We start from the raw sequence: 18407 nt of genomic DNA on the forward strand, positions 1-18407 counted from the left end.
CCTTTTGACAGTGAGGTGGGCTCTGCGGTCTTCTTCAAAGGAGGCTGCTGCCCGCCAAACTGTGAGGCGCCAAGATGCACGGTTTGAGGCGTTATCAGCCCACTGGCGGTGGTCAATGTGGCAGGCACCAAGAGATTTCTTTAGGCAGTCCTTGTACCTTTTCTTTGGTGCACCTCTGTCACGGTGGCCAGTGGAGAGCTCGCCATATAATACGATCTTGGCCATATAACCATTTACAGAATTGATCTCTTGTTTGGGTCTCTCCCCAACACCCCCTTGCCCCCCAACTTTCTCCCTAGACTCTGATCCCTAGTTGCAGACTTCCACAATATGGGAAATTACCAGTATGAATTTCAATGGATGTGTCATGCTTTAGTTTTGTTTGCACACCTGTTTAAAATGCATAGCTTTTATATTTCATTTATCACCATCAATTTATGCTGGGAGAGCTGTCTTAAACTGAATTACACCAGATAATAGTAAGATAAATGATTTTGATTGATGACTAGATCCATTTTACCTGAAACAAAGCACTAATAAAGGAACAAAGATCACTGTCTGCTAGTTCACCACAGTATCATTCAAAGATTATTGCTCCCAATAATCTTATGGGGTTGGGGTTTATGGAGTAGATCGGGAAGAGGATTGATTAAAGATTGTTACTGACAGAATGCCACAGGGGTCAGTAATGAGCCCTTATCACAATTTGGTTAAATAACTTGGGAAAAAATGGTGTTGATATTTAATAATGTAGGGCTAAATGGAGAATACGAGCTGTGAGAAAGTAAAGATTAATATACAATGTACATGATCAATGTGTGTTCATGTGACATGATCAACATGTGTATTCATGTGACATACGTGCACATGAATGCAGTAAGAAGCTGGCAGAAATAACAGGATGCTGAAAAGTGTGAGTTTATTTTCTATTACTTCTTGGGAAGCCCCTCAGAATTGATAATGGTTTTCTTCTACTTAAGATCTGAAATGACTGCGATCAGTGTGGGAGCTGCAAACTCTGTTCTAGATCGGGTCGAGATGAGTGGGTAGTTTGGGACATTGTGTGTTTTTTGCATTGTTTACACATGGATTCACTTCTCAGTGACATCCTGAATACTTTTACTCAAACTGGTCAAGGGGAGCATGAATTTTCCAGAGTTGGTGGGAATGTTGCATTTTTATTTCCTCTGTCTGTCTGGTAATTTTTTCCATTTTCAGATGAGAAGACCATGCTTGTTTTCAGATTTGAGCCTTTGGCATGTGAGCATTGTGCTATATTTCTGGTACCTTGAAGAGCAGTCCAAATCTCAAAAGCTTACAGAAGAGCAGGAATTATATATGACACATAAATGCAAGATTTGAAGATGACTAACAAGCTTTGATGAAAATACAACTCTTGAAACTGATGTAGCAATGAAGACGGTTTCACTAATGCATTATTGAGGTGACACAAGATGGCTGCTCTGTTGAAACAAGGATGCCAAACTAAACAAAATTTTGGGAAGCGCAGGCTGGAGTCGCAAGCAAATTTAGAGTGGGAAATGGTCAAGGCTGCCATGGTTTCCCAATGTGAATAGAATGATGAAGAGAAAGTATTGGAATCTAAATATGAGATAATGAATGATGCTGGTTAGAAAATAAAGATAAATCATAATTTGTAGGCAAGACTAATTTAAAACCAGTAGAAGAAAATCAGTGCTGGAAAGGGTATCATAGATTTGGGGCATGAAATTTCCTGAAGAGAGAATGCAAAAGTAATTGGTAACAATGATTGGGGTAAACCATAGTCTGTAACAATAAATATTTATAAAGGAGTTGGAAGATTCTTGTAATTTCAGTTATCTATCACATTTACTCAGTTTTATTCTGGGAGCTTTAGAATGAGAAGACTTGTTACACCTGCTGCTTTTGTAATTTTGTGCCTGTGTTAGGGGAGCCATTGGGTAAATGAAGAGCATATTTTTAAAAATATGTATTGATGGAATGATTTTTGATGCACATAATAGTGTTCCTTGGTTGGACAATGGCTCCTTTCAACAAAGTTGTTCTTGTTGAATCGTGTCTGCAGAAATGGAGAAATCATACCAGGTGCAGTGAGGCTAAAGTACATAAATCTGTCTATTTTCGAGTACTCGAAGAAAATAGGAATTATATTTAGAAAGGAAAGAGAGGGTTCAAAGTTCAGATTTATTGTCAGAATACATACCAGTACTTGACATGATGCAACTCCGAGATTCTTTTTTCCTGTGGGCCAGGCAGAATTTTTACTTATCAGTAGTGCAAAAAGCTGTACTCAAAAGAAACTGCAATATACAAACAAACAAACTGCAATATAGAAAAAAATTTACTGATAAATAACATGCAAAGTATGTACTTAAATGAGTCTCTGAGTTCATTATTTAGGAGTCTAATGGTGTTCCTGAGCCTGAGATGGCCTGAGATTTGCAGCACCTATTACTTTTTGCCTGATGGCAGGGAGAACAGAACATGTCCTGGGTGGTGTGGATCCTTGATGATTGCTGCTGCTCTCCAAGGGCAGCATTCCATGTCGATTTTCTTGATGGTGGGAGGGTTTTTTTTTTGCCTGTGATATACTGGGCTGTGTCCACTACCTTTTCCAGGGCTTTCTGCTCAGAGGTATTGGTGCAGCTGGTTAGCACACTTCCTGCTACACAACTGCAGAAGTTTGCCAAGGTTTCTAATGTCCCAGCAATCCTCCGCAAACTTCTGAAGAAGTAGAGGCACTGACATGCTTTCTTCACAATGACGTTTGTATGTTGAGTCCAGGAAAGATCCTCTAAGATAGTGAGAGTTCATCAATATTTACTGATTTTTTTTTAATGTGCAAAGGTTTGTTTATTGACAGTCTAAGCACACTTCTTCTGTTAATATATTGGCACCTTTAGAAAGAAGGAATGGTTTTTAAACACAAATTGAGCCAACATTTCCACAAATGGGCAGCATGATTGGCCTAGTGGTTAGCACAACACCTTTACAGAACGAGTGATTGGGCACAGGGTTCGAATCCTACACTGTCTGTAAGGAATTTGTATGTTCTCCCTGTGTCTGTCTGGGTTTTCCCCAGGTGCTCCAGTTTCCACCCACCATTTGAAATGTAGGTTAATTGGGTGTAAATTGGACAGCACGGACTCGTAGGCCGAAATGGCCTGTTACTGAGTTTTATGTCTAAAGGAAATAAAATCAATGTTGTGAACATAATGTTCAGTGACTCATCTTTGCTATGTTAATGTTTGTTGTTGTTTGACATCTCTCCCCATGATGTGATTTTTCAGAATTGTTTTTAAATTAAAAAAAAAAGGCCAAAACAGTGTTGTATGCAGTCATACAAATATTATTGTTTTATCTTGTGTAGTGCCCAGATATGAGTTCTTTCTAAAATAATTTTTAAGGAATTTTCATTAATTTGATTTTTCCAGAGCTCTCGACAATCCTCAGATGCCAACATGCTTGGCGAGATGATGTTTGGTTCAGTGGCAATGAGCTACAAAGGTTCCACATTAAAAATTCACCAGATCCGGTAAGAGGACTTTCTGTTCTAACAGTCAAATCTTTCTGTAACTGATACACACTGACAATTTGTAGTGTTCTTTTAATTTTAAACTAAGTCTGAAATTTGGCAGGGCTTGCTTGGTAAAAGTTAGATCCAGCCAAATTTTAAATTTTGTCACTTTCCACCTCCAAGAATGTATAATGGCATCTTTATTCTCAACATAAAGTGTAAGAGAGAAGTATTAGCTATCTTCATTTAGACAATTTGCTATAGGGTTGGTGGCATATTTGTAATCAGTGATGTGACATTTTTAGAGGAAATTTCATTTTTTCATGTTAGTGTGCTGTTGTCCAAATCATTAAGCCTTGTTTTTTTTCCCCCTTTATTTAGGTCTCCACCCCAACTAATGCTTAGCAAAGTATTCACAGCTCGTACAGGAGGTAGTGTGACTGGAAGTTTGAATACGTGGGTACCATTTCTGTGAAATAAAGTCAACTAAAATTAGATTGAATTTTAAGTACCCTGTATCAGATTCTTTCAGAACTAACTTGTTCAATCTATTTCTAACATCAGAAAATTGCTGAGGAATGTAAATGTTGAAAATGTTTAATAAAAGAAAGTGACAAAAGATGCACTGTAGAATTTTTACAACTAAAAGTAAACCAAGCCAATATTTTGGGAAGATTTCATGCAAGATCCCGGCTGACTGGAGATGCCAGTCTCGTTTTCAAATGCTAACTAAGACGCTATGCATTTTAGCATTAGCTCTTCTACCCTTTGGAAGAAATCAACAAATAACGTGGGCAATTCAAGTTTACAGTGTTGCTTAGCAGACTTAAAAGATGCACTTATTTTGGAAGCTACAGTCCAGTATTTTTTCTGCCTTTTTGTCCTGTGCTTAGATGACGCTGCTTGCTATTTCCTGGCTGGTTATTTCAGTAAAATTAAAATGATCCTCCATCCTTATTTTTTTGATATAAAGTTCCAGAATGATAAATACTCCCAAATATTATTTGTCTCCTGTTTGGACACTTGAGGATTGACTTTCTTTTGGTTACAGCAGATTTGTTTGTGCATGTTCCTATTGGAGTATAGTGGTTAGAATTGGAATCCAAGCTTTTGTCCAGAATTTGAAGTTTGCAGTGAAGGAACAATGACTTATCAGAAAGTTTCCCATAAAGATCTATCAATCTCTGGTCAAAATTTCATGAATGCTATCAGGATTGTTTCAAGGAATCTTTACTGTCCACTGCTGTGATGTGAGCAGCAAATCACAGTGAACAATTTTGTCAGTGGCAAAGGGAAAAAACACAATTTTTAATTTTTTTAAAGCATTATACAGATCATTGAATAATGATTGGAATACATTTTTGGGGGGGGGGGTTAATTTGAATTATGTATTTTTAAATGCTTGTGAGCAAATTGCAGTACAGTTTCATGGATTCCATTGGGCCTAGAGCATTTGCCAGGCTAAAATTTGTTCTACTGCACCATTTTAAAAAAAAAAAACATTAAATTCTTTAATTATAATTGAAATCCACACTTTTGTTCAGAATTTGCAGTTAGTGATGAAGACTTTTTGGAGATCTCTTCAGATCTTGTGTAAAATGGTATTTTGCAGCAGGATTAATTTGTAAGTAGTTTGCATTTCCATGAATTGTTATGTATTCTACTTAAAAGATCAACCAAGTCTAGTGAAGCTTAAAATCACTGACATCTGTTTTGAAATTTCTGAGTTAAATACTAATTTGCAAAAATTATAAATATATTATCAGTTTTGTAACATTTTGAACTTTTATGCCTAAAGATTTGCAGTCATTACCACTACAAAACCTGAGATAATTTTCTCAAAAGTCACTGGAATTTTAATAAGGATCTATTAGATTAGTCATCACAATTGTAATTGCAATTGCTTCCTAAATATTTGCTAAATTTAAGGTGCAAAGTTAATAAAGATTTCTTCAGTGTAATTCTCCTTTTTGTACTTCTGAAGTTGATTTCACTGCTGGGTGACACCTACAGCTGATGGTCTTTCCCTCTCTGTAATCGTTGTGATGTGTTGCTACTGTGCCTTTATTTTAATAGAGTCCATAGAATGTTTACATGGAACATTTGGACTTGGGCTATTATTTGCAATTTCCAATCTGAAAGTATTCTCCAGTTTTTGATTATTTATTTTGATCAGATCTTTTTGACTACAGAAGCTGTGTACTAATATTAGGTGTTTTCCACAGCATTAATCTTGCTTTTTTTTTGCTCATAACCTTCCAAAGCATTCTGATAGGACATTTAAAAATGTAAAATTTCATGATGTCAACTCAATTAATGTGAAACCACTTGGCTTGTCCTCTAAAACCACACATTGACACTGATCATGTGTATGCAGAATGCAATTGTTATTTTTCAATTTGATCATGGGTATGAAAAACAAGCATCTTATGAGCTTTGAAATAATGGCTTTTTCCATTTGCAAATATAATCGTAACAGGTATTTCTGAGATGCCATTAGTTGGCTTAAAAACACAATGCTGAAGAAACTCAGCGGGTCAATGTACTTTATATATCAAAGATAAAGATACATAACGAATGTTTCAGGCTTGACCCCTTCATCGTCATCAATCTTGATGAAGGGGTCAAGCCTGAAATACTGGCTATGTATCTTTATCCTTGCCACATAAAGTACACTGCTTGATCTGCTGAGTTTCCTCCACACTGTTTTTACTTCAACCATGGCTTTGTGTTTTGCTTCTTGCTGTTAATGGCTGCTGTCTTGCCTACATTTTTGTTTGTCATGTTAAAATAATGTTTCAAAGTAATTTGTTTGTCCATTTTAAATTTTGGCCATGAGCCTGGCAGCTAATTACTATTTTTAATTCATTAATCGCCCCTAATCTTCACCTGCCATTGAATATCACTTGGTCAGAACTCAGTAACTCAGTAATCCTACCTTTTCTCTTACCTGTGTTCATGGTTGACTTCTGGAAAACAGTCAAGTTCTTCATGAATATTAGGTTAGATTGATTAATTAACAGTTCTTTTGACTGAGCTTGCCATAAATCAAATATAATATATTTTATTTATTTAGGCAAGTCGATATTCTGAAATCCTCTAGAAAGATGAGGACCATGTACAACCAGTGTTAAGATCAAGTTTATGTTTCTGATAAACAAAATCTGGCTGTGCAGCCTTGTCTCGTGAAGTGATTTCGCTAAAATGAACCTTTGAAAATTAGTATTGACATCATTTAATATTAGTATATTTGTGTTTGTCATATGCACACAAAGAGGAAAGGGAAATCACTCACACAACTGAAAACATTACAGTGCTGTTAATAAACAGTTTTACAGTACCTAAAGAAATATGATACATTTCCTATTGCAATAAGCCTTAAATGTTCTAAGCATGTGCTATATCTTGTAAATTGTACGTAACGAACACTTGTAGGTGGTTTGAAATACATTTATCGTTCAATAAATTAGACTTTGGTCAGTGGTGAGTTATGACAGAAGTTTATTGTCTTTACATTGTACGATGCACTTATGTACAGAAATGCTGTCACAGCAGTTATTTTATAATCTACAAAAGCAACTAATAAATGGTGTAATTAATTGCATTAAAAAAGAGACAATAAATACAAAAAGATGATAAATTTACAGTTCTAGTGCAAAAAATGTAGCTTATTTTGTGTTTTGTGCAAAATGTCTTTGTTAAAGAATTAAGAGTACATTTTTAATTCTACTTTAAGGTTACAAGACAGCCTTGAATTTATTAATCAAGACACTACAGCATCAAAACCTTACACAGATCAAAATACTCTAATGAACAGTCTTGTAGGTAAGTTTCGGGTTTGAGCTTCTACAATAATAACATTGAAATACTTGCTTTGGTAGAGTCAATTTTACAGTTATCTCTTTTCTCTTGATTTTTTTTTGTCTTTCTCTCCCTCTCTTGGAAAGGTGTGTGTAGGAGGATCTGAACTTGGCATTTACCAACTTATCAGACCGACACAAATAACCTAAATCATTGATATGTCACACTCGTTCTTTGTTGATCAATTATATTGGCAAAATTCTTTGTTGAATGAAGGCATTCTGAATCTTGGGTTGGCACCTTTTATTGCATAGAGCAAGTAACTTTTTTTTGCATAATTATCCCACTGATAATGGTGGGCTTCCTATTCTACCTGGCTGCTAAACATCTAAATGCCGGTGTCAATTAGCTTTGGCTCCTCTGTTTTTTTTTCTGTGAAGTGTACACCCTTCGCTATTTAAATTTCAGTTGTCCCCTCTACTCACAAGTGGTACCTGAAACTGATGCTGTTCCAATTTGGGTTTCTCGAGTGGTGAGTCATGCAGCTTCTTCTACAAGAAGCAAAGAGATATAACCACAATTATGAGCCTGAGCCCTTCATCAAGGTATGAGTTGAAAACGGGCTTGCACCTAAATTAAAAGGTGGGTGGAGGAGAGAAGGGGTAGGGGAGGAGCACAGGCCAGCGATCATGTGAATGAGGGTAGGAGTGAAAAGTCTTCTTGGCCTGTGCTCCTCCCCTTCTCTCCTCAACCCCCCCTCCCCCCCACCTTCACCTTTCTATTCAGATGCCTGCCTGCTTTCTGCTCATACCTTGTGGAAAGGCTCTGGCCTGATTGCTGACATCCCTTTGCCTGAATTGTTGATGGTCTCCAGCACTTGGGGGTGTTTTGGATTCAATCACAGCAACAGTCTGCAAACTTTCCTGATTAACTTTTTTTTCCTCATGAAGTCGTGTGCTTTGCAGACTTGATTTTTTTTGGTCTTGCCCATCTTGTACAAGTATGCCACAGCCTCTGCTGCTTTTAAACATGAGGCTAAACCATTGTGAGGAATTGCACACACAGATAGGCAACACAACTTACTGAATAGTAATTTGCTGAGTGCATTACAAAAAAGAAATTTGAATTTTACAAGCATTTTCTTTCTCCCTCAGCATTGTAATAGGTACTTTCTCCGACATGATTTTTTTTTGCTTTCAGGTTTAATTCTGCGAACTTAAAACTATTTAATACATGTATAATATATAATATTTATATTAAAAAAAACATGATTTAAAAATCTAAAATCTAATCTGTTGAACAGTTTCTCTTGTTGAAGCTTCGGGATAGTAGAAGAGTTAAAATATGTTGATTGAGTGATTGCTAATAACATTCATTAGCTGTAACAGATTTTCCTTTTGGTTGATGTCCGGTTTCTTAGATTGTACATCCAACAACTGTATTAATTTTTCAATATATAATAGAAGCATAGCATTGAACAATTTGAAAATGTTAAATTGATCCTAAACATTATTAAAAATGTTTGCTTCAAGTGCCATTTAGGTTGGAAGATTTCAAGTTTATCCCTCATGATTATGATCTATTTTTCACTGCTGGGGACAGACAATTTCTAGGGATAATTTGGTGATTTACCGTCTTGAATGCCAAGGTGTGAGAGTGGCCATTTTTGCCCTTAATGATGCAGGGTTATCACTGAAATTTTGATGTTTGTTCGAAATTATTCCTGTGTAATTCCCAGGCTAGATAATACCTTTGTCCTGAATCCTCTGAACCAGTGCAATAACTGAAGTACATTTTCCCCATGGTATCAACTTTTAGTCCATGTGCCAGGAATTCACATAAAAAGCTATATGGTTTCTTCAGTTTTGGTAATTTTTTTTCTCTATATGCAGAGAGCACATCATTTACTTCGAGCATTTTTGACTTTTCAGACTAAGTATTGAGAGGTAGAGAAAGGTGTGAGTTTACATTTTGGTATGTATGTGTAAAATAAGTTTGGTTGCAGAATTAATTTAACCTTTCATTTAAAATAAAAACATCTGACATTGTTTCTGGTTTCCAAAAAAAAGTCCTTGTTATTATCTAACTTCTGTCTGATATCTTCTCTAATCCCATTCTCCTGTCTTGTGTTTTTCTATTTTTGTCACACTTTTGCTCCTTAGGTTTTTCGCAGCTTTGCAGCCCTAGGCGGGCCCCAGGTGTTTCTGAGCCAGCACCGCTCCGCCTGATACGGAGCGCTTCTTTCTTTGCAGGTTTGCATAGTGTTTCTGGGTTCTGGACTCTGTGTCAATGCACAATGGCTGGGCATGAGCATGTTGCTGTGGAAATGAGGTTCATAACTTCTATAAAATGACATTACAATAATTCATTCAAATTGCAAAACAAGGGGCTTTAGATCATCCATTAATTATTTCTATAGGATTATTGCATTTTACATGTTGCTAACCTTTCATTTGCCAAATGGAAGAAGAAAAAAAGTTAAATTTTCCTTTGTGGCTGACTTGCTCCCTCTATTTCTCTGTCACTTTGCATGTCTCCTTGTGCTCCTGGCCTCAGTTTTATTGCTTCCACAGACAGAGTAATCTAGTGAATGCATTGTTTATTTTGTTTCTTTAATAAATACTCTCCAGATTCTATTTTTTTTTGGTTTATGTTGTTTCTAGTTCAGAAATAATCAAATCAAGCATTCATACCCTAAAATGTACTTTGGAAGCAAACAAACTCTGCTGACCAACTATTCCTGGTCTTTCCTGTCTTCAAAGCTATTCAACGTGTGCTGGATATATCCTTAGGATATACGACATCCGATGTTTTACTTGATCAAGCTAATGTGGGTTAATTCTCGATATTTGTAGCTTTCCATTCAGTCTATCTCATCTCATTCTTTCAGCACTTTTTTCTATTTCTCTTTTCTCTCAGGTGCTTAAATTTCCCTGTGAAAGCATCAGTACTGCTTGCAAAAACCAGTTCCTGTGATAAGTTCCCTGGTATTGTCTCAAATAAATAAATGTTCTCCTCTCCCATTTGTATTTATTAACATCTATCTTGTATTTATAAACCTCTAATTCTGAATTATTTCACAAGGAAATATTTTTCCTCATCCAATCTATTGAATCCATTCATAATTTTTCAAACTTCTATCTGCTTTTATTTGTCTTCTTTTGAAAGAATGTCTTCCCCCCCCCCCCCCCATTCTTTTAAGACCTCCTAAGAAAGGCTTATGACTGACAGGTTAGTGCTGCTACATAACAGCTCCATGGATGAAATCTAGAGTTTCCATTCCTAGAGAATAGAGGTTTCCCTTGGGCACTGTAAATCTCCTCACACATTGCCAGAGACATGATGGTTAGTAGGTTAACTGGCTACTATAAAATGTCCATGATGAAGAATTGGGGAGATGGAAGGAGTTGATGAGGATGCATGAAGAAACATGGAATTGGTGTAAGATTAGTGCAGATGAGTGTTTAATGATTGGCACACGAATTAGGCCAAAGGACCTTTCTCTGTGGTGTATGATTCTATGACTTTTGTTTCCCAGTACAGTAAAACTGTAATAATCCAGCATTCAAAAATTCTGGTCATCTGAAAATTTGCTAGAGCAATCAAAATGTAAAGGGTGCCAGATTATCAGTGTTTTATCACAGATGTGATTATTTTTTTTAAAAATTGGTATCGTTCTTATGACTCAATCAGAACTATATTAAAATACTGTTAATATGGCACATTCAGGATTTAGGTGTTGGGGAATGCCAGATTTTCTGAACCATTGATGTTATTTTTGTTAAAGAAACACCCTTTTAATGCAGTTTTTTTAAAATGTAGCACTTTCATTCATATTTCCAATAAAACTGGTGAGTTCAAGGGGAATGTGAGAGAATTGGGTCCCTGGTGTGTTTCATGGGAAACATCACCTGGTGAGCCGTATGTCAAACTAATGAGATTTCCATATGGTCAGATAGCAGATTATTGGAGTTTAATGTATGGACACAAGATTTGTACATCTTACGGGGTTTAGTATCACTGCTGTTGAATTCTGTACATCTAGAGATGAATCCCAGTTCTCTGTTAATATTTTCAGTTTATTTTGCTGGCTTGTAGTGCAGAGTTTGATGATTTTGGATTCCTCTGCTTGCTCTCCTGGGTAGAATATGACTTTCTGTAGGCTTGATCCTTTTCCAAAATAAAGTGAATCAGCTTGCATTTCAAATGTTAAAATTCATTCCCCAGGGTACTTTTTCTTGTGTGTTACCTGTAATTAGTTTGGTATAATCCTGTTAACAGTACCCAAGATAATATGAAAGGGTAGGACTCCTCAGTTTTCCTTCCCTCTTTGATCGTAGGCCTGTTCAAAGATCCATCCAAATGAGAACTGTTGAAACTCTCTAATGCTGATTGATGTGAGACTAAGATTTTAAGCTTATTTTTATTCTGAATGAACAGCATTTCAATGCTGGGTGCATCACTGGAGCATTCAGTTTGTGAACTATGTAAACCTCATTTCCACATACACAGAGCAGGTATTACAAATAATTTGTGATGCGTGGAAAATGGTGCCTTTTAACTATGATTTTTAAAAAATTGATGCACCGGATTACAAATAATACTTGTAATAAATAATTATGAACACCTAATTTGCCTATTATCAAATGCTAATATGTTTTAAAATTTCTTTAGGGTAAGCAGTAAACAATTTCTGAATGTTGCTGATCATTTGTTGTATTCAAGCTTGCATGTTTTCTGTTTTGAGAGACCATCTTTGGTGATTTTTGAACAATGGTTTCCTGGCATCTCTTATTAGTCTTGGCAGATATGTAGCTTTTAGATTTTGGTAAATAAATTACAAGGGAAATGATGTAAAATATCTTGTATAAGAAGGATTCTGATATTTTAAGTGAGAGAGGACAGTGAGAGGGGTGGGAGGATGGACATTTTGTGGCTATTACATTGTAATCCAAGATCAGTTTCCTGTTTTAAAAATTTAATATTTCAGATTAGCCAAGTTTGTTTCGTCTGCCTCTGTATGCTGTATTGCTCACAGCATGGTATGCTAGTGCCTTTAGTAAATTCATGATCAACTTTCTCTTACATTGTTGTTGAATAATTGAGGTTATCTCGAGTAGAAAATATGCATTCTTGTCACTTTTGAAGTAATAGACAACCAAAATGTCCCCTTTGCATCAGAACTTAACACAGCACTCCAGCAGTGGAACAATCAGAGTTTATCATAAAACACCAAAATGCTGGAGGAACTTGGTAAGTCGCGCAATGTCCATAGGAGGTAAAGATGTGTAACCCGTGTTTCAGACCTGAACCCTTGATAATGTCCATGCCCTGCTAATGAAGATAAGTATGAGACCAAATGCACATTGAGTGACTGCTTCACCGAAAACTTAGGTTCTATTTGTGGGTCCAAGTTTGAGCTTCCAGTAGCCAATTATTTAAACTCCCCCAACCATTTTGGACATGGTGCTGGAGTAATGAGGCTCCAGAAAAGGGAAAATAATTTGAACCTGATTATTTCATCTGGAAAATCTATGAAATGTGACTTGATTAAAAACCATCTTTACAAAAGATGCACATTTTTAAGAATTGTTCATTTTTAATCCTGTTGTGAGAATGAACAACTTGGTGGCCTGCTTTCCGAGCTTTACTCAACTTAATTGGACAGTTACAGTTCGAATTGAAAAGAAAGGCGCGGGGCAGCAGCCAGAACTGATTGGAGAAAGAACAATTAAGAATAACTTTGTAATATTACATTCTTCCCTCCTTTTAAAAAAGAAATACTCGGTATCGAGCAACACTTTACGGGACTACTCCCATCCATATCAATTGGGAGGATTTGGTACATGACTGGATCTCCTTAGTTCTTGTGGAGCTACTGTTACATTGTCCTCCACACTATGGCATATCATATCTTCCTCCTCCTCCTCCAGTATTGGTGCCACCAGATTTCTTTTATCTTGTTCCACAATAGGAGATGTGGGGATTGCCTGAGCTTCTGAACAAGGTGCCAAGTCACAAACAGACACAGTGGACTCCTGTCCATCTGGGTACCTGATGTTTGCATATGTTGGATGACTGTCAAGGAGTTCAACTTGATCTCCAAGTGGTTCCTTCTTGTTACTCCTCACAAACCACCTTATTTGTATGGGTCCAGGGGTCATTAATAAGAAGGGCAGTGAATTTCCATGGGATGATCAGTGTTGGAATGGACAAAAAAATGTTCACGAGGTGTCGTATTTATTGCTGTACACAGCAGCAATCTTTGGGAGTGCAGTACCTCAGTCGGGTTACATGATCTAAGGGCCAGTCTGGCTTCCATATGATGTCGTTGAACCTCTCTACCTGTCCATTCCCAATTGGGTGGTATGGGGTAGTCTGACTTGTGGCAACCCCTTTCTGCGAGAGATAATCTTTCAGATCCTTAGACCTGAAGATGTGCCTTGATCGGAGTATGTAATTTGGCATTCTGTTCCTTCTATTTTTGCAATTGTTTTATTTCAAACACTGAGAACTTTGAGTTTTTTTGCTTGTGTTCTGAAGGTTCCAATAGATTTGGGTGAGGACTTTTGAGATGGATTAAGAAAATAGGCTCGTTTAGATCTTGGATATAATTTTATTTAATCCTTTTTTATTTCCCCTTTCATTGCTAGGCCCATATTTATAATTCTCAAAAGTCCAACTGGCCTCCATTCCCATCTATTTCATCTTGCACTATTCAGCTCCATTCTGGCAAATGATGCCAATTATTTGTTCTCAAAGAGGTTCCTTGGAGTAAGATGAAATTAAAGACACTTTTTTTTAAAAATGCAAGATACATCAGAAGATTGAATTGTTATGACAACCCGCAATTATTGGGCTCTTATGCACATGTGGTTCTTGAGGACACCAAAGCCTACAAGGAATATTAAAGATTTCATCCACATCGGTCCAATCTTACAACCGTGCATTTTTTACATGTTTTGTTATAGTGATGGGGTTTGATACAGTTCTCTGTGGCAAAGTGCTAAATTCCAAAAGGTTGTGATGCCTGTCTAATGGTAGGATTCAAAATATCGGCTTTGGTCTGAAGGGAAATTGAAGAGGGAGGATCCCATTGTCATGTGGTTACCAAATACTAATTCTACATAGATCAGAGACATACCCCTCTTCACCTTCCCTGCAGCTCCACGGGCCACTTTTGTTACCTTTTCAGTTCTGATGAAGGGCCTCTAACCTGAAATGTTGACTCCTTCTCTTCTGAAAGTGTCCTGATTTGCTGAGTGTTTCTTGCATCTTTTGTTGTTATTTTAGATTTCCAGCAAATGTAATTTTTAATCTCATCAACATTGGGAAGACGTGGTAAATGAGAGAACAGATGCTAGGGCAGGGAGATGGGTAATAAGGTAATAAATATTTTATGGCAGGAAGGGATAGAGAATACAAATGAAGAGCAAATAAATATATGAAACAAGAGTTTACAATCAAAGGACAAAACCAAAAGCTCTGTTCCTGAATGCATGTAGCATATGACCAAAATAAATGAATTGACGGTGCAAATAGAAATTAAAGCATGATCTGATAGCCACACCAGACATTTGCAGAATGACAAAGAGTGCGTGTCCTGTGTAATGAAAAGTACATTACAATTAGGAAGCTCATGAAGGTGGAGGTGTGTCCTTGTTGATAATAATGTCTAATGTGACAGACTATTATTAAATTTAGGAACTCCGTAGGTAGAAAAAATTTAAGGGTAGCCGAGAAACAAGAAAGACCAGAATAAATTTGTGGGAGTGGTGTGAAGGCTCACTATCAGTACCAATGTAATATGGCAGAGTAAAAGTTAAGGGTACTCATCAGAAACGTCCGACAGTAATCATGGGGATTTTTAATCATTATGTCGGTGAGAAACATCAATTGTGTGGAAATATCTGGAGAAGGTAATGATATTTGGAATCCTCTCTGAAGAGCACATTCGAAAGGCAATCAGAAAAGGAGAATTGTTTAATGAGATTGGATTGATTAATGACTTCATTGTGTAATGTCTCTCACTAGCAGTCCCCATATGATTGAGTTTCAGTCAGTTTGAGAGAGAAAAAAAAGTGTGGGTCAATACTGAGTGTTTTTAAACTTTAATAAAGGCAGCTATGGGACCATGAAAGCCGAGCTAGCAAAGGTGAATTGACAAATCAGGTGATTAGATTAGTGAGTCAAAATGGTGTGGCAGACAACTGAGGGATATTTTACAATACACAGAATAAATGCATTTGAGCTATAAAGGAGTCAAAGATCCGGAGAAAGTTATTGATGCCTAGATTGAATGATGAAGTAGGTTTCAGGAGGCATTTTGCGTTTTCATGTTCCTGGTTTCGTATTTAGATGTTATTTCTGAGTTTGCAACAAAGCATTTGTGCATGCTTCCCAGTACAATAATCTCAAAAGGCTGATTGTCTTCATTCAGCACTATTCAGCATTCAATTATATTTTACCTCAGCTTCACTTTCCTGCACTCTCCTATCTTTCAATTCTCTTAATGCCTAAAAGTCTGTTTATCTCCATCTTGAATATACATAACAATTGAACCTTCACACCTGAGTTGGGTCCAGAATTGAAAAAAAAATCACTGCTCTCTGTGTGAAGAAGATCCTTTTCAACCTATCCTTATTTAGAGATCTTGACTCCTGGTTCATGGGCAACATCAATTAACTTTGTATCTGCCCTGTTGATGCTTGACTGGATTTTGTATGTTTAAATATGGACATTTTTTAAGCCAGTCTGCTCTATCCCTCTTTGTGTGAGGACTGCCACAATTTGATTGCTCCTGTTATGTGATTTCCTTGGGCAGTGAGATAAGACCTAGACACGATATACCAATGCCTCTATAATTGAAGCAGAAAACTTTTATTCTTGTGCTGGAATCCTATTGTAATAAAGGACAGGATATGCTTGCCTTTCTAATTGCTGTTGACCCTACATTTTGACGTTGATTGATATACAAAAGCAACTGGATCTCTCAGAAGATTACCTTTCCTTTATAAAAAAAACTTGCATCCTATTATTCTCCCTCAATGAATAACTTTGTATTTTCCATCTTCCATGATCTTGCCTATCCACTTGTCTGTGTCTTTCTTCAAGCCCAATTTGCCATTTGGTTGCAAGTCATCAGAAAGTTTGATATATTATACTTAATCCTCTCTCCAAATTGATATTAATTATATAAACTGTGATCTAGTGATGAAAGGACATTAATTGAACCCTAAGCAAAATTGTAAGAACTGGAAAATTGATTGCTCAATCAAGAGTAGCAGAGACTGGGGAAAAAAAAACTGATGACTGATGCCCTGTCTAGGATGGTACAGTGGCTTGTTTTGAACTGCAAATAATAGTGTAATGTCATCCTGTGGCAGGGTGAGGGGAATTGGTGAAGTTTTGTGGCCTTAATTTGCAGAAAACATAAACTATTTTTAGTAAATTATATTTTAAAATTGTTTATTCTTAAGTTACCCAGCATTGATTTATTAATTGAGACTCTCAAATAGGAAATTGACTTTGGAGCTGGGATTTACAGAATTGTCTTTATAAAACTGTATAACATGTATCCATTATTTTACGTGCAAAATCGCAGTTTATCTTATTTAAATCAAATTGACAACTTAATTCCAATTATCGAAATAAATGACTGATTTGATTGTGGTGGTGGTGGGTCATTAGGAATAATAACAGTCTTGGATATTTCAGCTTTTATTATTTCCTGATGAGTTGCATGCTGTTGCACGTGGTCCTGGTCATGTATCTAGTATGCATGTTACGATACGATGCATCACTCTAGGATAACTTGAAGCTTGCCTGTTTCACAAACATTGTATTTGCACTGTGGTGTGGTTGACATACTGTGTAGTTAGTGGGGTTGGATTAGTTGATGAAAGGATGAAAAAGTTTGACCATTTCTAACGTCTGCAGTTCACAGCACCCCAATGGACATGCCAAGTAGAGGAGTCAATGAGGATAGAGATAGTGGGATAACAAGATCTGGTAAGATTTAAATGAGTTTATGATAGTAATTTTAATGTTGAATTGTTTTGGTGGTCACTGTAAATTGAAATTTTTTTTTTTAAACTTTATTTATGTCGTTCACAAAACAATTAGTACATAACATATACAACAGTTAACCCTAAACATGAATGTTATTTTTTATATATCGAGAAAAAAAAAGAAAAGAACCTCCCCTTCAGCCAACTCTCCTAAGGAGAGCCATAAAGGAAAAAAAAAAATTTAAAAAATTAAGCATACATATTAACCACTTATTAATAAAAAAAACTATAATTATCACGCGAAACATATGTAATTTTTTTCCATTATTAAACAATATTTTATCTCATTATGCCATCTATTAATATCAATCATATTTCTATCTTTCCACATACTAGCAATACATTTTTTTGCTACAGATAAAGCTAAATATACAAAAGCAAGTTGAAACTTATCTAATCCCAAACTTTTCAAAGGTTGCAAACTATCCAATAAAAACACTGTCAGATCTAAAAGTATTTTAATCTTATACAGGTATTCTAAAAACAATTGGATTTTCTTCCAAAAAGATTGTACATGACCAAACAGCATGAAAAAAAGTTCCAACAAAATTACCACATCTAAAACACAAATCTGATTCATGAAAACCATACTTTTTTAATTTTTCAGGTGTTAAGTATAATTGATGTAAAAAATTATAGTTAATCATTGCATAACATGCATTTATCAATCTAGTTACACTATCATAACAAATATCTAACCAATCATCCTCGGAAAAAATAAAACCAATGTCAGCTTCCCATTTAAGTTTAGACCTATCCCAACCCTTTTTATCCATACCATCCTATAATAAATTGCTACGCCTTTAGCCCTAGAATTAAATGAAGAAGAATATACATGCCCAACCCAGTCCCTCTTTAATTTCATACTTTCCTTCAGATTCAAATGTGTTTCTTGTAAAAAAGCAACATAAATTTTCATTTTCTTAATGTACGCCAAGACTAACTTACGCTTGATTGGACTGTTTAAACCCCGAACATTAAAAGTAGCAAACCTCAACTTTGACATATCTACTATT

The 18407-nt window shown here is 36.1% G+C and overlaps 1 protein-coding gene across 5 annotated transcripts in view; it reads left to right on the forward strand.

Moving 5' to 3' along the window:
* fnip1 (folliculin interacting protein 1) overlaps positions 1-18407 on the forward strand; it is a 94994-nt gene that overhangs the window by 40404 nt on the left and 36183 nt on the right. For 2 of the 5 annotated variants that reach the window (XM_069898272.1, XM_069898273.1), the window contains exons 4-8: positions 3438-3538; positions 3902-3976; positions 7257-7345; positions 9484-9573; positions 17261-17332. In XM_069898272.1, coding sequence (XP_069754373.1) covers positions 3438-3538; positions 3902-3976; positions 7257-7345; positions 9484-9573; positions 17261-17332 — 427 coding nt within the window. Of the gene's footprint in view, positions 1-138; positions 1261-1334; positions 1445-3437; positions 3539-3901; positions 3977-7256; positions 7346-9483; positions 9574-17260; positions 17333-18407 lie in introns of those variants that run through there. The other 3 variants (XM_069898275.1, XM_069898277.1, XM_069898274.1) reach the window with 3 other exon arrangements.

Source organism: Narcine bancroftii, chromosome 9, assembly GCF_036971445.1.
Source record: "Narcine bancroftii isolate sNarBan1 chromosome 9, sNarBan1.hap1, whole genome shotgun sequence".
Lineage (NCBI taxonomy): Eukaryota > Metazoa > Chordata > Chondrichthyes > Torpediniformes > Narcinidae > Narcine > Narcine bancroftii.